This window comes from Trichoderma asperellum, chromosome 5, assembly GCF_020647865.1.
Source record: "Trichoderma asperellum chromosome 5, complete sequence".
Classification (NCBI taxonomy): domain Eukaryota; kingdom Fungi; phylum Ascomycota; class Sordariomycetes; order Hypocreales; family Hypocreaceae; genus Trichoderma; species Trichoderma asperellum.
The window spans coordinates 2733676-2755844 of record NC_089419.1 but is presented as its reverse complement, the minus strand read 5'-3'; the positions used below and the strand labels follow the sequence as shown (position 1 = coordinate 2755844).

The 22169-nt window shown below is 49.1% G+C and overlaps 9 protein-coding genes across 10 annotated transcripts; 4 read left to right on the top strand and 5 right to left on the bottom strand.

Moving 5' to 3' along the window:
• The first annotated feature begins 223 nt into the window (after positions 1–223).
• Positions 224–1851, top strand: TrAFT101_009065 (uncharacterized protein). Its single transcript, XM_024901427.2, has 2 exons — positions 224–583; positions 645–1851. Exons 1-2 carry the CDS (start codon positions 479–481, stop codon positions 1752–1754), a joined length of 1215 nt encoding a protein of 404 aa, XP_024755200.2. The 5' UTR covers positions 224–478; the 3' UTR covers positions 1755–1851.
• TrAFT101_009064 (uncharacterized protein) lies at positions 1739–5214 on the bottom strand. The gene is made up of 3 exons (XM_024904641.2): positions 4729–5214; positions 2652–4670; positions 1739–2597 (listed from the first exon to the last, which is right to left on the bottom strand). Exons 1-3 carry the CDS (start codon positions 5027–5029, stop codon positions 2158–2160), a joined length of 2760 nt encoding a protein of 919 aa, XP_024755199.1. The 5' UTR covers positions 5030–5214; the 3' UTR covers positions 1739–2157.
• A 113-nt stretch (positions 5215–5327) lies between these two features.
• On the top strand, positions 5328–8010 carry SPB1 (AdoMet-dependent rRNA methyltransferase spb1; the record flags this gene model as incomplete). Its single annotated transcript, XM_024909081.2, has 3 exons — positions 5328–5495; positions 5624–7379; positions 7457–8010. The coding sequence occupies 3 exons, from the start codon at positions 5328–5330 to the stop codon at positions 8008–8010; spliced, it is 2478 nt and encodes an 825-aa protein (XP_024755198.1).
• Positions 8011–8052: 42 nt separating this feature from the next.
• TrAFT101_009062 (uncharacterized protein) lies at positions 8053–9484 on the bottom strand (the record flags this gene model as incomplete). Its single annotated transcript, XM_024901428.2, has 5 exons — positions 8053–8164; positions 8251–8316; positions 8452–8881; positions 8962–9122; positions 9225–9484. The coding sequence occupies 5 exons, from the start codon at positions 9482–9484 to the stop codon at positions 8053–8055; spliced, it is 1029 nt and encodes a 342-aa protein (XP_024755197.2).
• A 168-nt stretch (positions 9485–9652) lies between these two features.
• Positions 9653–11813, bottom strand: TrAFT101_009061 (uncharacterized protein). 2 transcript variants are annotated; one of them, XM_066128515.1, is made up of 8 exons: positions 11087–11813; positions 10936–11026; positions 10774–10878; positions 10479–10690; positions 10385–10416; positions 10170–10330; positions 9899–10109; positions 9653–9846 (listed from the first exon to the last, which is right to left on the bottom strand). In XM_066128515.1, the coding sequence occupies exons 1-8, from the start codon at positions 11390–11392 to the stop codon at positions 9825–9827; spliced, it is 1140 nt and encodes a 379-aa protein (XP_065984635.1). In that variant the 5' UTR covers positions 11393–11813; the 3' UTR covers positions 9653–9824. The 2 variants fall into 2 exon arrangements, with proteins under 2 accessions (XP_065984635.1, XP_065984636.1); XM_066128516.1 differs by having other exon boundaries at positions 10936–11813.
• Positions 11814–12131: 318 nt separating this feature from the next.
• TrAFT101_009060 (uncharacterized protein) lies at positions 12132–13287 on the top strand. The gene is made up of 6 exons (XM_024909080.2): positions 12132–12408; positions 12485–12558; positions 12627–12771; positions 12830–12866; positions 12942–12975; positions 13034–13287. Exons 1-6 carry the CDS (start codon positions 12241–12243, stop codon positions 13140–13142), a joined length of 567 nt encoding a protein of 188 aa, XP_024755195.1. The 5' UTR covers positions 12132–12240; the 3' UTR covers positions 13143–13287.
• Positions 13288–14947: 1660 nt separating this feature from the next.
• On the top strand, positions 14948–15614 carry TrAFT101_009059 (uncharacterized protein; the record flags this gene model as incomplete). Its single annotated transcript, XM_024910373.1, has 2 exons — positions 14948–14962; positions 15057–15614. The coding sequence occupies 2 exons, from the start codon at positions 14948–14950 to the stop codon at positions 15612–15614; spliced, it is 573 nt and encodes a 190-aa protein (XP_024755193.1).
• Positions 15615–16559: 945 nt separating this feature from the next.
• On the bottom strand, positions 16560–20443 carry SET1 (histone methyltransferase set1; the record flags this gene model as incomplete). The annotated part of the gene is made up of 3 exons (XM_024904639.2): positions 16560–16663; positions 16725–19719; positions 19802–20443. 3 exons carry the CDS (start codon positions 20441–20443, stop codon positions 16560–16562), a joined length of 3741 nt encoding a protein of 1246 aa, XP_024755192.2.
• Positions 20444–20983: 540 nt separating this feature from the next.
• TrAFT101_009057 (uncharacterized protein) lies at positions 20984–21773 on the bottom strand (the record flags this gene model as incomplete). Its single annotated transcript, XM_024910372.2, has 2 exons — positions 20984–21498; positions 21557–21773. 2 exons carry the CDS (start codon positions 21771–21773, stop codon positions 20984–20986), a joined length of 732 nt encoding a protein of 243 aa, XP_024755190.1.
• Between the last annotated feature and the right edge of the window lie 396 nt (positions 21774–22169).

The window sequence follows — 22169 nt, the reverse complement described above, 5'->3', positions numbered from 1 at the left end:
GAGCAATCTGCCCATGCGCTTGATCCGAAAATGTGCAATTGCTCATCCTTCAGGCATTTCCATCGCTGCCCTTGAGCCCAGATACTCGAGTAAGCGTAGATTGCGTAGCGACGCAGAAATAAAATGCGGAGTACATGCTCTGCATTACAGGGTACCCCTGCATTTTCCTCGCAGCGGCGATACTCCGTAGGCCTACCTAGTACCACTTCCTGACAGCTTCACCAACCACAGCCGGCGAGCATGCGACTGCGATCTGCGAGAGCCACGGCGATGGCAGAGTGAACAGACCGCCATCCGAGGGAATTAGAGCACGTACTGACCAGATCGCTTCGTCTTCCTGGAGACTCTTCAAATACCCAATACACCGGCGCTCGTTGTTTGGCGACGCCGACACCGCCAAACCCGAGGGGCATATCGAGCGACTTCCTCAGCCATCTCGACGAACGATAGTGATCTCATTTGACGCGTCCGCGCAGCAATGACATCGGAGGCAGAGTCTCCGCAGGGCGGCAGCCAGGCGCCTGCTGCTCCCAATCCCTTCAATTTCCAAACGCAGGTGATATCGACCACACCTGTTAAATCGGTTCGTCACATACACATCAAGATGCCCGCTGGTTCCCTCAAACTAACAGCTCCAACGACAGAACGTCGGCCAGCGTCGCGGGCACCGGTATAAGCATAGCAGCGTGTCGGCCCAGCATCAGATCTTCCAAGAACCGCCTCCAAGACCACCGCCCGTCCTTCCAGCATCGCTCCCCACACCCACCCTTAAAGAAGCCTGGAAAAGCTTACAGCGAGACCAGCGTATGCGCCTCTACTGGGGCCTGTGCCATGTCGCCATTGCCATGTTCATATTTTACAGATCGGGAGGCTCTCTTGCTGCAATGGCCTTGTCTCATCTCGTCTTCTTTGACGCGGGCAGCGCCGCTGTCTGCGTGGTGGTTGATGTCCTGGGCAATTTCGAAGTGTGGCGTCGTAGCAGCATTAGACATCCCTTTGGGCTTGAACGAGCGGAGATTCTTGCGGGCTTCGCCATGTCTATTTTCCTCCTGTTTGGAGGGTTTGACCTGCTCTCGCACAATCTTAAACACATCCTCGAGTCGGTTGGGGACCACGAAGCTCATCATGAACATGAACATGCTCACGACCACGTCTCCGCCAACTCCCTTGACCTCGTGTCGGCTGCTGCAATTGCGAGCACGCTTGTATCAGCTTATGGTTTGAAAAATCATGCTCGGATTGCCAAGGTCATGAGAGTTTCATATCTGGCTACCTTGCCTAGCATACTCTCCAACCCTTTCCATTTTTTCACCCTATTCTTCTCCGCTCTAATTGCACTGTTGCCCCTTCTATCTATTTCTTTGTACGACTGGCTCGACCGGCTGATCTGTGCCGTCATTTCTCTTGCAATGTTTAGTTTGGGCATGCGTGTTGCTGTTGCCCAGGGGCTTATGCTCCTCATGTCGTATGGCGGGAATAGAGGTGATGTTGGCGTCTCAGCCGTTCTCCGTGAGATTGAATCCGAATCAGGCATTGCCCGCATAGACGGTGCTCAATTCTGGCAAGTCCACTATGGCTTGTGTATGGCCAACTTGAAAGTCATCATTACAAATGGGTATGATGAACTTGCACTGGGAAAGCTGCGCAATCGGATTTCTACCTTGATACAGAATAGATTAGGAGAAGGTTATGGCAACGGGGGCAATGTGAGGTGGGAAGTCACTGTAGAAACGACTGTTGACACAACTATTTGAAAAATTATCGCCTGGCGAACATGCTAAGGTTTGCTTCGCGTTCTAACTAAACTAGTCGAGTTAGGTTGACGCATATATATATATATATTTATAAACCAATAGAGTGTAATTCCTATCTAATCCTCCTCCTCCTCCCTTTCTTTCTTTCTTTCTTTCTTTTTTTTTTTCCCGTTTCTCTTCCTTTTCCTTTTCTCATTTCGTAACTGTCATTTATGTCTTTATAGGGGATGGTCATAACGTTTCATACACGAGAACACGAACCAAGGGGCCTTTACTGATCATGAGTAAACATAACTTAGTGGAGAACTATCATCACCACACATTCAACCTCATATGACCGAACATGGTATACAATGGCTAACCTGTGCAGAATGCCTGCAATCTCGGTCTTGTGATGAATGGCTCAGAAGAGCCCCCATCGTCCACGTTCTTTGTTAGCTGCTCCTCTTCTTGAGTTCGCTCCATGGTCTCTGTCTCTTCCTTCTAGTTGCCGGAGACTTTCCATCTTCTCAAGTACCAATTCCAAAAGCTCTTTCCTCCGGATGACATCAAGATGTCGGCGGATCTTGGGATCTTCCTTGGCGAACTTCTCAACTTCCTCTGCGGATAGATGCCGTCCGAGACGAAGATCTAGCTCTCGCGGGAAGTTATAGTAAAACTCTGACAGCAATTCCACGTTGAGGAAGAGAACAGCTGTGGAAGCCAGTTTAGTAGCTGCAGCGTCCAAAAAGACTTCTGGGCAATAATATTTGTTTTTGGGATTGTTGCACTGCTTCGACTTGACAGCCAGCATTCGCATCTTGATAAGATCGGCCCTATCTCGAAGGAAGACAGCTTCTCTCCCTGTATCAGTGTTAGCATCATGAGTTATGCATATGAGCGGCCTCGGTAACTGACCTTTACTGAGGAGGGCAGCGCTAAATCCTCCCGCACCACTTCGCCCGTCGCCCTCTACAACGATGTCACCCTTTCGCGCCTTGTCCACAAAGGCCATCACTTCCTTTAGCTTCCTGCGGCCACCGACAGCTGGCTCCAAGCTTGCCAGGGCAGCCTCGCAATCTTGCAGCTCCTTCTTTAGAACAGTGCCAACGTGCTCGCGGCCTTGATTCCACTCTCTTTCATCAACCTCAATGTCGAATTTGAAGGGTTTGATGCAGTTTTCAACCTGATCACTGGTGCTATAAAATCTTTCATTGAGAATGGTTGATGCGGCGTCAGTTATGGCTTTCTTAGCAAAAGGATGGCTCACAAAACTCGAGTTTGCAAGCAATTTATCGACATGTGCTTGGAGAGATGCTGCGATGACTGTGGTTGCCAAGCGCCCGACTCCTAGCTTTGTGAGGGCTGAGGTCGAAGCATCTAGCTGACGACGCCAATAAAGAGAATCGGGATCGGACTTGGGGAGGTCAGCGAGATTGTCGAGATCCAATTTCGCCTGTGCCAAATCCGTCACTGGCTTGTTCCAGTAACGTGCGGCTAGCAGGTCCAGAACTTTCTGATCAAGAGCGCTCTTTAAAATCTCATGCATTTCTGGACGCCCAAATTCCTCGGTAAATTGCTTAAATGAATGCTTGAAAGCATCGAGGCTTTCGGCAAGGTAAGATTCCGCAGAGAGAGGGCGATCGTTATACTGAACTTTGAATTCGTAGGTTGCCTCTTCCAACTCCTGTCTAATGGCGTCGCTTGTGCTCTGTAAGCTGGATGACATTGTTTGTTCCAGAACACGCATTAATGTCTTTCGAAGATTCAATGTGCCCACGTTGACGCCTGCCTCTGGCCCAAACTCAAGAGGATGCGACGAAAAGTAGGAATTTTCATTCTTGGAGATCGCTGCAAGTAGGTCTGAAGAACCCATCTTAAACAAACCTTGTGAGAGCGGTGCTTTTGTCACAACCCCGACGTAACCCAGCCGTAGAGGATATTGTGTATCGTTAAGAATGTTAGCACCGCGGGAAGGATCTACCAAGTCCATCTTGGTAATGACTCCAATGGTTCGTTCGCCTCGGGGATCGACTCTCCGCGACGCTCTAAGAGCTGCCGAGTTCGCTAAATCGACATCTGCAGCGGAGATGGCAAGAATTACGTTTGGCGGTTGGATGTATTTGTCACATAATTCAGATATCTTCTGCTTCAGCTGTAGGGGTTGGTTTTGTCCTACAACCTGGATGTAGCCGGGGAGATCGATGAGAGAAAGATCAGGAACATTGCGCGAATATATCGTCAAGTGAATGGGGTCGTCCGAGACACACTCTGCGTCCGAAACAGCCAAATTTAGCTCTGTCAATGTTCGCTGAATCGAAGAAAAATCAGAGATTTTGCGTAAACCAAGGTCTGGAAATTCTCCATATTCCTCAGCCGACTCTGGTGTGTTGACCAGAGTCAATTCGATCGGTCTCCGAGTAACCATATTGCTTCCCTTTGGTAGAAATTCGTGGCCCACGATGGCTTCCAACACTGAGCTCTTTCCAGACGATTGCGAACCAATGACAACGATAGATGGCAGAGTGAGAGAGCTGGACTGGCCGACCTTTTGCAGTATGCTCCGAATCTCAATCATCTTCTTCGTTAATACCATCATCTGATCATCTTTAGACGCTTGTAGTGGATTTCGTGAATCGTCGTCTTCAGTTTTGTCGTAACCAACAGCGGCAGCTGAAGCGCCCACGGCAGCAGCGGCGCCAACTTTACTGTGCTTAGGATCGCCATTGGGTCCTCCTGATCCGCCAGAGCCGGTTTCCTCGTGCGTCCCTAGCATGTTCTTCAACCATTCAGGGACCTCTATTCGTTCCTTTGTGCTTTCCCAGCCTTGGCGTGTTTGATCCGCTACATCTTTGGCAGATCCGTATAGGCTGGATGCCGTGCCGCTCACCGTGTCAAAGGTTGTGCTGAAGAGTGAAATGGCATAATTGCCAGCCTCTGCAATCCGTTAGTAAACATCACTCGTAACGGATGATTGGGGACGAGAGTCACATACGTGTGGCCTGATACTGAACCCAGGCAAAGCCACCAATGGCCAAGCCACCAAATAAGGCAGGGATTCTAGCAAACTTCACCACCAATTTGGGTAGAAGTCGAACAAAGGACGCATTTCGTGCGATGACCAGGTTGTGGATGGAGTTGCCCCCAAACCACATGCGCTTTCTAGCTTCTCGAATTGAGGCATCTGCTCGTAGCAGCCCTCCAGTTGGAAATCGGTGTAAGTGGCGGACGGCCGCGGTGGAGGTATTTCGCGCCGCCACAGGCCGCAGACTAGCTGCGAGGAACCGGCCGCTCATCGTGGTCGGGCTCTTCCAGTCTGGGCAATTGCTCTATTGACGACCATGTGGCCTCGCACCACGCCTGGAAGAGTGTCAAGGGTTATAGTGATGGGGGAATAATAATAGAGAGCATGGCGGTGCTGCATTGATCCCAATATATGGGTAGCTACCTAATGCGCTGGGTCTTGAAACCAGCCCACCTCTTATCGCCACGTGATGTCGTTTATCGGCGCAACTTTCCAATAAAATTTCTGGATTGCTCGAGAGTCTGGCAGAACGCTTGGGATTCATCCGTGATTGGCGTTTCCTCAGCATCATGGCAATTCAAAAAAAGCACGGCAAAGGCCGTCTTGACAAGTGGTACAAGCTTGCCAAAGAAAAAGGTTACCGTGCCCGTGCTGCATTCAAGCTAATTCAATTGAACAAGAAGTATGGCTTCTTGGAGAAGAGCAAAGTCCTGCTGGATCTTTGCGCCGCGCCTGGAGTAAGTGGCTTCTTCTTCTTCTTCTTCTTCTTCTTCTTCTTCTTCTTCTTTTTTTTTTTTTTTTTTTACTATATGCCATTATATTCTCTTTGTTTGTCTCTCTTAAAGTATTGCTAATGATGCCTTAGTCATGGTGCCAAGTTGCTGCAGAGGTTATGCCTGTTAATAGTTTGATTGTTGGCGTCGACCTGGCGCCCATCAAGCCTATTCCTAGAGTCATCACCTTCCAAAGCGATATCACTACAGAAAAGTGTCGTGCTACTATCCGACAACACCTCAAGACATGGAAAGCGGACACAGTTTTGCACGATGGTGCCCCGAATGTCGGTACGGCTTGGGCTCAAGACTCTTTCAACCAAGCAGAGCTTGCGCTCCAGTCTATGAAACTGGCGACCGAGTTTCTCGTGGAGGGAGGCACGTTTGTAACCAAGGTTTTCAGATCGAAAGATTATAACCCATTGCTATGGGTTCTGAACCAGCTATTCACGAAGGTCGAAGCTACTAAGCCCCCGTCTTCCCGAAACGTCTCGGCCGAAATCTTCGTCGTCTGCCGCGGATACAAAGCGCCAAAATTCATTGACCCTCGCTTCTTGGATCCAAGATCCGTTTTTGCAGAGCTCTCTGGCGCCGCTCCAAACAACGAAGCCAAAGTCTATAACCCAGAAGTGAAGAAGCGAAAGCGTGACGGTTATGAGGAAGGCGATTGGACACAATTTAAAGAAGTTTCTGCAAGCACATTCATCCAGACGAACGATCCGATAGCAATTCTTGGTTCTTCCAATAAACTCTCCTTTGCTCAATCGCCCAATGGCGATATTGCGCTGGCTGCTCTGGATAAGCTTCCTGAAACAACTCCAGAGATCCGGCAGTGCTGCGACGATCTGAAGGTCCTTGGGCGAAAAGAATTCAAATTGCTTCTCAAATGGAGATTAAGAGTGCGAGAGATCTTCGGTCTCTCAACGAAGAAATCGGCAGCCCCTGTCGTCTCTGAGGAGGTGGCGGGAGTAGAATCAATGGATGAAGAGCTGCGAATACAGGAAGAATTACAAGCAATGAAGGACTCGGAGAATGCTAAGAAGAAGCGAGAGAAGCGCAAAGAGAACGAGAAGAAGCGCCGGGAAATCATCAGAATGCAGTTGAACATGATGGCGCCTATGGATATTGGAATGGAAGAATCAGGGCCACAAGGAGAAGGAGCCATGTTCTCCTTGAAGCGCATAGACAAGACAAACGGTATGAACCGATTCTCTCGGGGTAAAATGGCCGTGGTGTCAAACTCGAAAGATAGCAATCTAGACGAGACGCTGGCGGCTACCGCAGATCCAGTTGAAAGCGACAGCGAAGAAGATGATCTAGAGAGAGATCTTGATGCTATGTATGAACAATACAGAGAGCGGAAACTGGAGACGGACGCCAAGTATCGCGCGAAAAAGGTGAGAAAGGAACATGGCGATGACGAGTGGGAAGGCCTTTCAGCGGATGAGAAGGCGGAGAGTGACGCAAGCGAACTTGAAGAGGATGATGACACATCTGACGACGACGATGAATCTGGCCCTGCGGCTGGACTCTTGACGGACTTGGATGGCAGTGCAGGAGAAACCCAGGATGGCCTATCAAAAAGAGCCGCTGCTTTCTTCAACCAAGATATCTTCAAGGAGATAACCGAAGCGTCACTCTTGGGGGACAATGATACGACAGTTCGAGCACCTGGTACGAAGACACGTCAGCAGGCTCTGCCCACAGAGAAAGCAACGCAGTCTGAGACTCAAAATGGTGTCGCGAGTGACGACGATGAATCAATGGATGAAAACGGATTCGAAGTCGTGAAAGCGGAGAACGATGATTGGGAGGAAAAAGAGAAACGACGATCGGATGGAAGACTTGGTAAGTTTTTATACCGCTATCCTATCGTTAAATAAAATAGCACTGCAGCAGTGGAACAATGCAGCTAACTTGGCAAGACATCGATATTATCACGGCCGAAGCAATGACGCTTGCGCACCAGCTTGCCACGGGGCAGAAGACAACCCATGATGCAATCGACGATGGGTTCAATAAGCGCGCCTTCCGAGATAGAGATGGCCTGCCGGAGTGGTTTATCGATGATGAAGGTAAACATGACAAGCCTCAAAAGCCAATTACAAAGGCCGCCGCCACGGCGATCAAGGAGAAGCTGAGAGCCTTCAACGCCCGACCAATCAAGAAAGTGCGAGAGGCAAAGGCTCGAAAGAAGTTCAAGACAGCCCAGAGATTCGAGAAGCTGAAGAAGAAGTCGGACATGCTTGCGGCTGATGAGGGAATGACTGAGAAGGAGAAGGCGGAGAGCATATCCAAACTTATCAGCAAAGCTAGCAAACAAAAGCCTCGGCAGCCAGCCAAGCTTGTCGTCGCCAAGGGATTGAACAAGGGTATTCAAGGCAGGCCTAAGGGTGTAAAGGGACGGTATAGAATTGTTGATGCCAGAATGAAGAAGGAGCTGAGAGCGCAAAAGAGGATCCAAAAGAGGAAGAAATAAAAGGGGCAGCGTTTGACCGTATATATTAACTCGGGAGAGAATTTAGACTCGATGCGTTGACCCATCTGCGCGACACATAGACTGCTTGATGGTTCCAAGTTCCCGAAGGAACGAAGTCATTGGATACAGGGGGCCGCTAAAGTCCATATCATACCTAATATAGAAGTTAGAGAGTTAGAGAGCAATGTTTATAACTCGCAAACACACGTATACGTATATATATATGTCTTTGAGACTTACCAATAGTTGATAGCTAAAACAAATCCTTCACCACCACTGATACACGACTGCTTAACTTTATGATACCTTGAAGTAGATATTAGTAAGAATAAGAATACTGGTTATATGGTCTACATAATTTCTGCTGTATCGCCTTTTCTTCTTCATTCAGAATCAGGGGAATAAAAGATGCTCTAATGAGTCGTAACTGATTAAACTCACCACATAGCAGGAAGATATAGCATATCTCCAGGGTTTAGCGTCACATAAAGGGGCTTCGCCAAAGGAGACGTGGAGGTAGGATTCGTTTCGGGATCGTCCGGGTCCCAGGTCGCCAACGGCACCGGCTGAGAATCAGGATCGAGACGAAGAGCGAAGCCATCGCCCTGTCGGATGTACGTTGCCGGGAGAACAGGCCTCTCGTTAACGCAAGCATGGAACAGCGGAGGTAGCAAGACAAAGTGTTTCCTGCCAACGATCTGCACAAAGATGTTTTCAAAGTTATCCTTATGCATGGCCGTAGTAGACCTCGAGTTTCCAATCCATAGATTGATGGCATCTGGCTCTTTTTCAAGAGCTATACGCGCAAAGGGAATATCCTTTTGGGCATCGTAATACAGAGTTAGATACTCGTCCCTGAGATTATCATTTTCTTATTACAAGCTCTGTCAGCTAATAATTCAAGCGAAGTGGTAGCAATGGCGTGTCGGGGGAGAAGAATCTGCATCTCACGAGTTTGAGCGTATCTCACTTCGGAGTCGCTTGGAAACGCTGGGTCTGTCTCTTGCTGAGTGACATAGGTAAAAAAATCACTGAACAGCTGAATCTCTTCATGAGGCTTTGAAATTACGGTTGCCTGATGCTCGGGGGAGAATGTTGGAGCATCAGCATTGCTACGACGAGAAGTTACTTATATATCCATGATTTGGGAAAACCCCCCCTTTCTTCTGCTTTTTATGTTTGGAATAAATTTATATCAGGAGCTTCGTTCTTACCCAAAAGGAGTGACAGCGACATTGACAAACTGGCCGTCAAGAGCTGATTTCAGATAGGTTGAGTTCCAATTTTGAGTCGCCTTCCAGTGGGAGGCTCCTCCTCGTATCACAAAGGGCGTGTTGCGAGCCACATAGCGCATGAACTCCAGTGGACTTGGCTCTGAAAAGAGCTCCTCCACACTGTGAGAATTGAGTTCGTTATAAGTGTTGATTAAATTCTTGAGCGAGTCGTCTAGGTCTGGTGCAGCCATCTTGCACATGTCAGAGGCTGGCAACTTGCCTTGGTCCAGAACAAGAGACAATGGATCATGGAAACGATCAAGGTGAGAGGCAGAAAGCGCGCAAGCCGATTGCTATATTCCTGCGTAATAGGTAAGACGACCAGCTTTTCTACGAAGCATTTCAAAAGAAATATTTAGACGAATAATGCGAATTTTGGAATTATGTAATAGGTATTAATGCAACTAATGAAATGTAGGTATACTTTCTTTTCTTTTTTTTTTTTTTTTTTTTTTTTTTTTTTTTTTTTTTTTTAAATTACAGTAGCTCTTTAATTCGTCCTTTGTACGAATTTATTAAGATTTCTACAATATGAGTCTATTACGCTCTTTTATTCGTTAAACTAGCCGGTTAGCTCATTTTTTCTTTGTTCAAAAGGCGGGATTTTCCCTTACTATAGAACTTCAAATTCCTTAAAGCGCTCTAGGTGGGCATCGCTGCGGCGATATGGCTCTAAAAGTCTGTTTATCTTCGCCTGTCTACGGAGAGTAGCCTTGGTCGCAAGACTCGTGACAGCCTCAGAACTCTGGAACTCGGGGTCGAATACCAGGAGCTGGACGTGGCCGTCCTTTAGCTTCTCAAAGCCAACAATCGTAACAGAGTGGCCTTGCGGTTGGCTCATTAGTCGAATGAACATGTGTGAATTTGTCAGGGTGGGTTTCTCACTGGGTCGCTGTAGATATATTGGGGGAAGCTGAGTAGATCGGACCTTGTGAGTTAAACAATCCGCCGCGCCTTGCTGGAAATAATCTTCAATTGCTTGTAATAGGCGGCCTGCAGCATTGCCGTCTTGCTCATTGGAGGTTCTGAAGGCTTGCACAGAACACCTACACCATGGTTAGGCCGATAAAAATATTAGTAGTATACTCGAACAAACTCACGGAAATCCCATGCTGCGAAAAAGAGCTTGAGCCTAGGGCGAATGATGAGCATAGGAAAATCATCCACAGGGGCAACCGTCGAGAAAGTCCATACCTCAGGTGTCCCAATGTATTTGCGTGTCCCCCTAATCCCTCCTGTCTCAATGCGCCCTCTGGCGTTATACCCGCGATCCCACGCTGTCTCAATCAGCTCTTGTATTTGAAAGATGCTCGGGATGTCATCTCCAAACTGCTCCCACCCCGTCGTCTCGGTCGCGATGATGTGTGCAGCAAGAACTTGTATGTTGCGATAGCCGCAAAAACCACCTAAAAGAACCATTATCTGATGAGAATCCGCACTCTTATTTCCTCTCTTTAGAGCTTGTTATTTGCGGAAGATCTTTAGCTACCTTCTCTTCTGAGCTTTGCTACGTGTAAGGCATCTGGATGGCATAGATATGCATATTCAGTGGGCGCGCTTAACTCAAGCAAGTGTTTAAGAGCTGGCATTACACCTACAGCGCATCGTTAGCAAGTTTGGCCTGTAATGAAACTGCTTGGGAGGGCCATACCACTTGCCCGGACGGCTCCTTTCTTTTCCAGCAGTTTAATCAGCCATGCCGGCATCTCCTCTTCGTGGGCATATTTTCCAAGTTGTAGCGTCTAACTCAGACCTTCCCGTTAGTCAAGTTTTGAAAGAATCGCTAGTGCCTATAGACCGACCCCAAGTCTCGACGATTCCGACGTCCCTTGATGGCTGTTTGGCGAGTCTGAAGAATCCAATGGCGCTTCAGTTTTGCCTCGAACAGCGGACGCCCTCTTGGTGCGCAATGAGTGTCCTGGAAGGAGCCGTTTCCATGCTGGCTTGAAGGCGCCACGCTTGGTTTGACCAGGAATCAAGGATGCTGAAAATAGCCGTCCAGATCGCGATGTCGAGCCAGTTCTCTGGCGCTCAATGGGACTGCTGACTCGAGACTCGGGCGCATCATTCGACGCTGCCGAAATCTCATGCCGTTCGATAATCTCCATCAGGTTATCGACAGCGAGTTTGGGGTCGTCTTTGAGAGGCTGCAGAGTCGTGACAGTGATGGGCGCGCAGTGACATGGTCTCCAGCACCGAATACGCAGCTCGAGAGGACCTGCGTGGAATCAACGAGAAGGCACGAATAGGAGACCAAAAAAAAAAAAAAAATGAAAGAAAGAACGAAAGCCTAAGGCGTCTTCCCCCCGTCAGAATGGCGCAGCAGGAGGGAATTGCTCTTTGAAAGCTGATTTCATCTTTGTCTCAGCCGGGGTCCCGGCCACTCACACGCTGAAATGGTGCCTGGTACAGCAAGTCTGGCTCGCGTGACGTGCGTCGTGTACCTGGATGCGAGACGTTGCCAGGTACTGGTACTTGCGGAGTACGCAAACTCACAGGCGTTATGGCCGCTTAGTACCTACCTATGTACCAGGTAGCTGGTCTATATCCCTGCCTACTATACGGAGTACCTATAGAAGCTGTTAGCAGTACGGGATGTTCAGCGCAGTGTGCAGGCATGGATTACAACGTGAAAACGCAAGATATTCTGATAGGCCGCACCGGTATTATTTGAAATGAGCATTGATGAGATTAATGTTTATGTCAATCATATCTGAGAAAGTGGTAGCAGTATGTCTCGAATTCCAAGCTTTTTTATCATGGACCCTTTCTCTTGGCGTGCGGCACATTTTCTGCGTATCCAGGTGGTGCTAAGATACCACTGCTGCTGAGCCCAGGTAACCCGCCAAAAAAAAAAAAAAAAAAGAATCAATCTGCCTTACTACACACTATTTGAACTGAGACACACATCAAATTGTAGCCGGACTATTTCCCTGCAGCATATCATTCAAGCAAAATGGCTCCCCCCATCCACTTCATCACCGGCAACGCCAACAAGCTCAGAGAAGTCAAGGCGATCTTGGAGCCGAATATCGAGATCCGCAGCCAGTCGCTGGACCTTGAGGAAATCCAGGGAACCATTGAAGAGGTTGCAAACTCCAAGTGCCGCCGGGCTGCAGACTTAGTATGGCCATCTTTCTCTGCTTTAACTTGAAGTTAAAAAAAAAAAAAAGAGTGCTAACATATCAATCTCAATTGAGGTGAACGGTCCAGTGCTTGTAGAGGACACAGCTCTTTGCTTCAATGCCTTGAACGGACTGCCTGGCCCTTACATGTAAGCTGTCTGATACATTGGTAAGAATCCGACTGGACTTGGAAACTCATATTCGCTCTGCGCTGTAGCAAATGGTTCCTCGACAGCGTTGGACACCAAGGCCTGAACAACCTCCTGGCCGCATATGAGGACAAATCCGCCGAGGCAGTGTGTACGTTTGCGTACTCCCCCGGACCTGGGCGCGATCCCATCATCTTCCAAGGACGTACACCCGTAAGTTACAATTTTGGTGTTGAAAGAAAGACACTATTCTGACGACTTCTCTTGCTAGGGTCGGATTGTACCGGCTCGAGGCCCTTCTAATTTTGGTAAGACATCTTTCCGGTCCAGCGTACTTTCTTGAGCACGGCAGCATATATTAACGGCGCGCCTATTAACGTTAGGATGGGACCCGGTATTTGAATTTGAAGGGAAGACGTAAGTCGTTCATTCACGACATTCAACTGGTGATAATGATCTAACGCTTCTTGCCTAGTTACGCCGAGATGGAATCTGCTGAGAAGAACAAAATATCGCACCGCGGGCGTGCCCTTAAGAAGCTTCAAGCATGGTTTGAGACTCAGCAAGAAACACCATCATCATAAGATACACGCAGAAATCACTGACATAGATAACTCGCAATTGACAAGGCTGGATGCCTTTATTGGCCCCCCTCTGACTAAATTCTATTCATCGTATTTCTTTGTCCAAATGGTGATGAGCCCCCACTGTATACGGAGTACTGCACGGAAACACAAACAGCAAACATCATGCCAAGCCGTTGCGACATTTTACTCATCACGTAACCGCCTGTGCCAAGAAATCATCGGCAAGTATCTCGTTCATGCTATTGTCCGTACGTACATCGTGCAAGTATGTACTGATCCGTGTTATTGGAGGCGAGTACTAGGTAGTCGTAGTACGGGTGTTTGTGACATCCCACAAACACGTACCCCTGTGTTTTGTATAAGCAAGCAGTGGCCAACTTATCATCCAAGCTCCCGACTCGTTACAGCTCGGGAATCTCATGCAAAATTGTAGTGCCTAGCGGCCGCCCTCGATGCATGCATGTAGGTACCGGGTTATACTAACTGACTTGGTAGCTGAACCCTACATGCAGGGATGGAATAGTTCAAAGGACAATGGCCGGCAATCGACTAAGGCCGGCAAATGGCTGGTGTCACTCGTCGCCTTGCTGCCACGGCTCACCCATTCCGTCGACCTTGTGGGGGTGATTTCAGCTCGGATGGCTCAGGCCCCCCGGTCTGTCCCTGCTCATCTCATTCTCCGTCGACAGGGGTTGCTGCTGCGGCCTTGAATAAAGCCGATCAAGCCACCAACATCTGATGACACCAACTGATCTGATCGTAGACTCTACTACATCAGTTCACCATCGAAATGTCTTAGATTTATCATGGCCAGCCGCGAGCGCGAGCCCAGCATCCCCGACCTCCTCTTCCTCCTCTCCTTATCGTCCGTCTCTCGTGAAATGAGACATTCGCCCGACCATTACTCACCGGACGCCGGGGCATTTGCCAATGTTGCCGAATAAGAATCGATGTCTGCTGCCCGATGGATAGCAGTGTGTTATATCGAAGCTCTGAGACTTCGTCATGGGCCTGGCGGTTACACCGGCTGTGCGCTTAACCCTGCATTTGAATCTTCTTGGACTTACCTTCTGAATGGATGACGGCACTCCACTTCAAAGCCCGTTCGCGCTGTAGCTGGGAGCTCTCTCGCTGGTTCCCATGGCCACTCTCACTCGCGATCCACATCGACCCTGCCTCTAGGAACGTCGTTGTCTAGCTCCACATCTGTTTAACACCGTCATGATACACAGAGAACCTTCGCCATCACATGTGTTGGCATCACTCACATGATGCGTGCTACCAACTTTATATTCTCCGAGCTCCCCCTCTCTCGCTCACTGGTCAGCGCCTCTATACACTTGTATCACTATATATATATATATATGCACTGAGGAATTCTCCGCTACTCTCGTGTTCTTGTTATCTACTCACAGCTAAGATCAGGAAAGGAACAGAGAACAGAGTGAGTCAAGGAGACAAGAGAAGAGAAGAAACACTTCCTTTTAAGTCTCCAACTTACACCCCCTTCAAACATTGGGCTTCACTGCAGTTGAACTGCAAGCGGGAAAGTGTGTAAGTAGACCTGTGGCCAGGGCCATCTTTCTACCAGGGCCATCATGAGATTCTGGGGTGACCTCTTCGGCAATCTATGGAGACTGAGATTTCGATGCAGCCATCTCTTGTGGATCTAGATCTGCGTGTCCTGTATTGGCATTTGCCCCTGACAAACAGACTGATTGAAATTGGCTAACTTCCGGTGCCAACAAGCAGAAGTCAGGAATTACGCCAGCTACGAACGAAGATAGCGTTTACGGATTACCATGTCGTTTCATCATGTAAGTTTACTTATAGGCTATTCCTACTTGGCTTGGATATATCTTACTTTGCTACTTTCATGATGATTAAAGAAAGCTCATATCTTCTGCTTAGCCTTTCCAGGAAGCACAATTTGATCTTTTCGACTGGTATCCCGAATACCAATCCTGCGTCTCCTTTTTCCTCCAGCGCGGCCAGCATTCAAACGAAGTTCAAGCTGTTGCTGCAATTGTCAACATTCTATTACCGTTCCAACAGAGCCAAGCATCTCCCGGACCTTACAGTCCCACTACATCTACGCTTAATCTTTCTTCTCCCAACACAAACGTTTCTCTAGTGCCCTACGTCCGCCGTTTGGTTGCCACCGGATTCGACACCGCCGCCATCCTACACGGCTTCTTCGGCGATTCCTGGGACGCCGGCATCGGCTCCATACACCAGACTGAGCGAAGAAACTACCTCTTCGCAGCCAAGAGCGAGACTTGGTTGAGAGTCAAGGCCAGCTACGACTTGGAAAATGGCCAGACGGTACCCTTCCTCCGCCCCCTTCAAGGCGTTACCGAAGAAGAGATACAGGCAGCCGAGGCGAATTGGAGCGAATGGCTCGCCATGCAAGACTGGATGCTGGGACCTCGTGCTCTTTCCGACAACGGCCCTTCTCATGTGAACTGACCAGGACGACAGAGGGGATGTATTCAATATGAATAACCAGCATCAGCCCTTGGCGGCTAAAATATCTATAGAGTACAAGCCACACGGGTTTTACTTCATTGACGTTATCAATAGGGGGACGGGGGGGTTGGGATGCGCGATGAAGAAGAGTAGCGGCCATCCAGGCCATATGAGACTTCATAATTATACACTGTTCCGCCGCAATTGGGACGGGTCAATCATGATTTGGCAGAGCGTCACGCTTTGCCTATGATAGCGAAGATGAATATAACTAGCATTGTTCCCTTTATTCCATCTTGCCGCCAGAAACTGTTTTCTCTTCACCCTATCAATTTTTTTTTCTCTTTAGTCTTTTTTTGGCCTTCCCATTCACCGAGAAACTCCAAATACTATATGTACAATACCTTCTCTGGCATGTTCTTTATCACCGACTAAATGAAGAAATGCTGGAGACGAACATCGGATATAAGGTAAGCCTCCACAGCACTCCATGGTCCCTTGCCTGAATTTTTGCCCTTCCAAAGTCACAATAACTCCACGACTGCCAGGGGAAGTCACCATCCCCAATGAATCCGCATGCAAAGAGCTCACGTTCCCTTTTTTTTTTTTTCATGTGTTATGACTGTATCCCTCAGTGTCGCATTTCAGCCGTTAATCCTAAGGCACCTTTGTTGCTTTTCTTTTCCGAAAAAATAAAATAAAAACTCTCGTCCGTTTACCAATCCTGCATTATGCCATCACAGAGTTGAAGTGTGATGGCAGACAGCACCACATATAAGATGGAGGAAAGAATAGTTGAGAAAAACTAATCGAAATAATAACGTATTAAATATTGAGCCAATTGTCCGCTTTTAGCCGGCTTTATGGATCAAGATCGACATCTTATCGCTTTATCGTCCTAGTATTAGGATCGACCAAAATAATACCTTGAAGGCAAGGTGGGTATTAGTTGAGGAACCCTTTGCACGCTGCTGTGCCACATAGGCATGGAATACGATCCAAACTGCCGATTTCCCGCTCAAATTTGTAGTCGTAGGTTAATTCCTCATCTAAAATACAATGATTAGCTTGACTGAAGACAGACAATAACAACATGGGCATCACGCTTACTCATAGCAATATCGCGTAGGGCATAGATGACGATTCGCTTGCTGCCTTCGACTTTGATAATTTTGGCAGTACAGTTTGGCATGCAGCTATGGTTGATGAACCGTGCAATGCCTCCCTTTTTCGTAGCATCGATGACTGTGTTGTCATCAATCCGAAAGAGATAACTACTGCCAATGCCGCTCTTGAGGTAGCGGTTCTCCCGAATCTCTGCAATCTGCTGTCGAACTTCCTCACCCACATACTCGATAATCATGTCGTCTTTATTGATGTTCTCCATAGCGTATAGGCCCCAGTTATGAATGGCAGAGCGGGCAAACTTGACAGGCTTTTTCCGCTTCTTAAGCTGGTTGAATTTGAACACGTCCGAGTCCTGCCCGAGCGTCTTCTTCTGGTCATTAAGATCTGCGACGTATCGTCGATTAGTGGCGCGGTTGGCTCGGGAATTGCCTTTGGAAATGAGCTTCTCAGCAGCCAGTCTGGCAGCTTCATTCGCCGCTGCTGTGGCATCTCTCCCCGTCTTCTTGGAATTGGCCTCCCGCTCCTCTCTGGCTTTTTGAACCTTGATGTGATGGGGCAGATATTTTGACTTCTCTGAATTCAAGATTTTATTGGCTCCTTCAGTTCGCGCACAGCCGCTTGCATTCGGCACGTAGTAGCCTTCAATGCGGACTGGGCCGCGCTGAACGCTATCGGCTGTGTTGAGCTCCCTGACGCGATTCCGTTTCCACAGCCATAGCTCGGGATTGCCAATCTCCTCGGTCTGAAATCTCTTGAGCAGCCTACTGAGGTCCGGAACGTCCTTGGGACCCAGGGATAAAGAAGTTAAAGATGCAATGTCAGGCCTGAATCCGTCAGGGAGTGCTGCCGCCGCCGTCATTGGCTTGGTCGCGAAAAGCTTTTCATCGTATTTCTCGATTACGATATCGGCCTCTGGCACATCCTCGATTGTGGGCTTCACTTCGTCTGCAGCTTCATCCGCATCAGAAAGTTGAGATTCCGCTTCTAGCTGTTTCTTTGACGTCTCTCGTTCCTGGAGCAGCTGTTTCATAGATTTCCGTTTGGATTTAGCTGACTTCGTCTTGGACAGCTTTTCGGATGGTGCCTCAACGAGCGCAGCCGAATCTTCCCGCTCTCCAGCTGCTTCCAGCTCCAAACCAGTGTCGTCCGAGTCCTCGACTACCTTGAACTCCGCATCGATCTGGTCAATTTTAACACCAAACAACTCTTCATCGGATTTCTTCTGTCTTTTGAAGGCAGCCTCGATTGAAACTTCCAATTTTCGCTTCTTGATATGCGCACTGTCAATAGCAAGACTAGCCTCCGTCATAGAGTCATCTTCGGCGGGGCCCCAGGAAGCAAAATCATCCTTGGAGGCCTCGTCATCGGTGCTCATGCGACTCCGTGGGCGTGATTCCAAGTGGCTTGTATCTCGCGCTGCCAATACTCTTGCATCGGTATCATCATCAGATTCAAAATCACTATCCAGGCTTTTGAGACGGTGATGTAATGATCGAAAGGCTGCGCGAGCTGCCGAGGCGCGTTTCCGCGCAAAAGGATCGACGAAGGTGCTACGGTGTGCAAGACCTTTTGTTTTGCTCTTTCGAATTCTTGGGAGGGCTTTGGGCTCCAAACGGCCAGTTCGACGTTCGATAGGGTCTGCCCGAGAGTTCGGCGTCCCCAATTTAGGGCTGACACTGCCGCTATCGAAAGCATCCTCTTCTGTTTCCATAGGATCGATGTTAAGCTTCCGTCTCTTGGCAACATGCTTGGCTGGATCGAGAAAATCGGCCAACGCAGGAGCTGCGATTTGCGTGCGAATATGCCTGATGAGATGTTCCGTCATTTCACGCCGAACAACCTCCATAGCGGCGATTACAGGGTCAAAATTTTTAGCCCTCTGCCTCTTTTCTTCTTCGAGATCTGCCTCTTCTTCTCGGCGCCTCCTTTCCTGCTCGGCCTTTTCCGCTCGGTGATCTCTTCTCGGTGCTCGCTCGGGGCTAGGGCTCGACCTCGGGGCGGAATCGATATACGCTGACCGTGGCAAGCAAAGCTGCATAGCCATGTTGTAGTTGAAGAATTCGGTGTGATTAACAGCCCGAAAACATCGTTCTGCTTCGCTACGCCCAGTATATGAATTTCGAAAAACAATGTAGAACCCTGTTTTATCGAGGCGAATATCTTCGAATCCATAATTCTTTAATCGCTTCTTCATATGTGGTATTATGCTGGGTAAAGTAGGGACGCTTTCACTCCCTACAAAGATATATGGGTCATTGGCCAGCTGGGAGCTAATGATTTGTGACTCGACGATTCCGTGAGGGCGAGCCTGCGCTGCTGCTGGCGCTGTTACTTGAGCCGGCTGGGTAGATTGGGGTACAGTCACTGGAGGAGGGGCCCTCTGGGACGCAGGGCCTTTGGGTGCCGTCGGCGGTGGCCGCACAAAGCCGGGGGCGGTCGCTGATTTTGGCCCAGTTGGAGGAGGCTTTGACCGAGCCGACTCATTAGCCAGCTTCTCTCTCTCTCTTTTTAAGACTTCTTCCAGCATGCGCCGACTCTTCCGGCCTTCGGGGTCGTATTCAACCTTGACAACATCGGCGTCGACTTTGATTCCTCGAGTACGAACGGCGCGTCGCGCAGCATCAATAGCAGATACCCTTGGACGGTCTGGGCGCTTGGAATCGCGGTATCGGATGGTCGCAAAACCAAGATAACTGCCTGTATCTGGGTGCATTTTGTTGCTGCTCTCGGCAATTTCTCCAAAGGCAGCAAAGATGGCTATCACTTTGTTGAAAGACACCAAAGGGTTGTATCTGGTAACAAGGACTTGTGTGGGAGGGCCGGGGCCAATGGATGTTTTTGGGTCATAAGGGTACGGCTTGAGGTTCTCTGGAGCATGCCGTAGGCGTGCTTTGGGCAAATAATAGTCTGTGTTGATGTATGCTAACCTATCTCCTGCCTTTGCTAGGCGAGGATCCGCAGGGGGGGCGTCATCTTCCTATTCCAACAATTAGCCATCAGCGCTCGAGAACAATGACGCCCCCCCCTCTGCAACGGAGGTAATCTGCTATTATACATACCAAGCCAAACTCCTTGTAAACTGGTTTCGCGTTCTTGTTCACATTTTTCTTGCGAAGTCGATCGAGGAGCGGGTCATAGGTGCATTTGATGCCCTTAACCGAAAGCAACGGATCTCGAGCTAGGGGACGTTCAATTGAAGGGATGCCGTCCTGCTGCAGGCGTTGGCCAGCGGGCATGGTATGGTCCAAGGCCCGTTCGACGACTGAGGGCGTAGACATGTTTGATTTCGCAAGCGCGTGGATAGAGGAAGGCGAATCTGTGGAAGTGAAGGGAGTCGCATTCATAGATGGCACGGAAGACGTGGCTGTCGCAACTGGTAACGCGGAAGCGCTGAATAGTGAAGAGGACGAGCTAGCATGGGAACTTGCTGAGCCTACGGTACTAGGCATATCCCCAGGCGACGAGCCGTTATCATCGGCATGTGGCTGCGTGGTATCTGATGAGGAGGAAATATTTTGGCAAGGTCGAGCGAGATCATTCGTATCGGCATCTGTCACGACGGCTGATTCTTGCGCTGTATCAACTGCCTGAACGCCCCGCTTCGACCGCTCTCGGTCGGCACGTCCTTGGACTTCTGTCTTAAACTTCGGGGCGTTGGGGAAGAATTGCGCGAAGCTCACGCCTGGTGGCGGACGAGTCATCGTGTCGATGAGCTCCTGCTATCTCATGCACCGTGGTGTAATCATGATACCTCGCTCTGTATTTGGGAGGGTTTACCATGCATAACTTCTGCCGGAGCTGGATGGCAGGCGGTTTCTGTGGTACGCGCTAGAGCGCCGTCCACGCGACCTGGAGACGCTGCAAAATTGAGTTTCTTTATGGGCGGCGTGCGCTCCGTCGCGGAGAGAGGAGATGCAGGGAAAAGCCGGCAAAAGAGGGAAGCGTCGTTCGCGACCACAGCGCGATGGCCTACAAGCTCGAGAACTCGCAGGTGGGCGGCTGAAATACAGGAGGTGCTTTGGCAAAGAGGTGAGGTTGGACGTATTTGGCTCCGAGTTTAAAAGGGACAATGCAATGAGGATCCTCGTTTTCGCTGTAGTCAGCATGTGGGTTTGCTCAAGTCGCGGCCCGCGCTTGGAATGTCGGGCTGCGGAGCTATAATAATCCGAGCCTCAGCGGGGCATTTCTTGGAGCTCGTCACTGCACTTGATGGATAACCTCTGTATATGTATACGCTACTGCTACCACCGCACCTCCGACTCATCTGATATATCAGCACTATTCCATGCAAACTCTTCCGTCTCGCATTCGTTGCGCTCTATCGCCTTCTCCAAAGCAGTCTTCACCTCCTTGTCCAGCTGCTTCTCCATGCGCGACACGCCGTCGTCGTCCACGGGATTATAAAAATGCTCATAGTAGCCCTTTAGTAGATTTTCCTTATTTAGCCCCTTCAAGCTGAGGTTACTGTTTGGAAAGACGTCGGACTGATAGGGTAGAGGTTGAGGATTGGGAGGAGCGTATTCAGGTTCGTCTTGGTCGGGGTCGTGGCCGTCTCTAGCCGGGAAGAGCAACCTCTTTGGCGCTGGTTCGGCCTGTCTCTGTCTCTGCTTCTGTCTCCTTTTTTGAATCGTGGCGTTCTTGGTCTGTGACTTCTCAATCCCCTTTGCGGCGCCCTTACCGCCGATCTCATGGCCTTCGTCGTTTTTGGCTTTGGCGTTTGTCGTCTTGTTTCCCAACGGCGCTCGAATCCGAGGTCCTATCCCGATGAATTAGATTTCGTTTGATATATCGCCTGTCGGGCTAGAAACTCGTACCTGTTGGGGTTAGCAGCGGTTTCTTGCCAATAAATTTTGCATTTTCTCCTAGTTTGGTCGTTCCTAGGATTGTCTTCTTCGTTGTAAAGCCTGTCAGTGCATTCTCATTGCCTCGTTGCAGATATCGCATTCCAGGTGTCTTGGGCTGCTGCTGCTGCTTGGAGGTACCCTGGTGACTGAGCACCCGATTCTCTTGCTCTCGATGGGTAGAGAGCATGACAGTATGTGGCAGATCCTATGAGTATAATTCTTCCTTTCAAGTCATAAATCTCTTGGAAATAAGTACGGTTCTGTGGAGCAATTATAGTAGGAGAATGATTGGGTAGTGCTACGGGTATGACAAGGTTCGAAATCATGGCTCCAGAATGGCGCGTATTGATAGTCTCTGCGCTTGCTCAGCGAAGAGGCCGTTGACTAGGCAACTGCGGAAGGCGCTTGGTTTTGAGGTAGGTAAATTTGCAAACTAATACTGAAGTAGTACTAGCCAAAAGCCTGCAAACATATTACATAATAAACCTAGACTAGGTATATCTACCTACGCAAATCGATAAAGAAGAACAGCTCCATGCAGATTGTCTACAAGGGTCCCGAAAATAGGTAAGCAACGGTAAAA

Coding starts and splice junctions, on each gene's coding strand:
- TrAFT101_009061 (XM_066128515.1), bottom strand. CDS start 11,392: ATGGAGATTATCGAACGGCATGAGATTTCGGCAGCGTCGAATGATGCG. Junction 10,879..10,935: donor AGGAGCCGTCCGGGCAAGTG/GTATGGCCCTCC, acceptor GATGCGCTGTAG/GTGTAATGCCAGCTCTTAAA. Junction 10,331..10,384: donor TTTCGCAGCATGGGATTTCC/GTGAGTTTGTTC, acceptor ACCATGGTGTAG/GTGTTCTGTGCAAGCCTTCA.
- TrAFT101_009064 (XM_024904641.2), bottom strand. CDS start 5,029: ATGAGCGGCCGGTTCCTCGCAGCTAGTCTGCGGCCTGTGGCGGCGCGA. Junction 4,671..4,728: donor GGTTCAGTATCAGGCCACAC/GTATGTGACTCT, acceptor AACGGATTGCAG/AGGCTGGCAATTATGCCATT. Junction 2,598..2,651: donor CGCTGCCCTCCTCAGTAAAG/GTCAGTTACCGA, acceptor ACACTGATACAG/GGAGAGAAGCTGTCTTCCTT.
- TrAFT101_009060 (XM_024909080.2), top strand. CDS start 12,241: ATGGCTCCCCCCATCCACTTCATCACCGGCAACGCCAACAAGCTCAGA. Junction 12,409..12,484: donor GCCGCCGGGCTGCAGACTTA/GTATGGCCATCT, acceptor ATCTCAATTGAG/GTGAACGGTCCAGTGCTTGT. Junction 12,772..12,829: donor TCTTCCAAGGACGTACACCC/GTAAGTTACAAT, acceptor TTCTCTTGCTAG/GGTCGGATTGTACCGGCTCG.
- TrAFT101_009065 (XM_024901427.2), top strand. CDS start 479: ATGACATCGGAGGCAGAGTCTCCGCAGGGCGGCAGCCAGGCGCCTGCT. Junction 584..644: donor CGACCACACCTGTTAAATCG/GTTCGTCACATA, acceptor CTCCAACGACAG/AACGTCGGCCAGCGTCGCGG.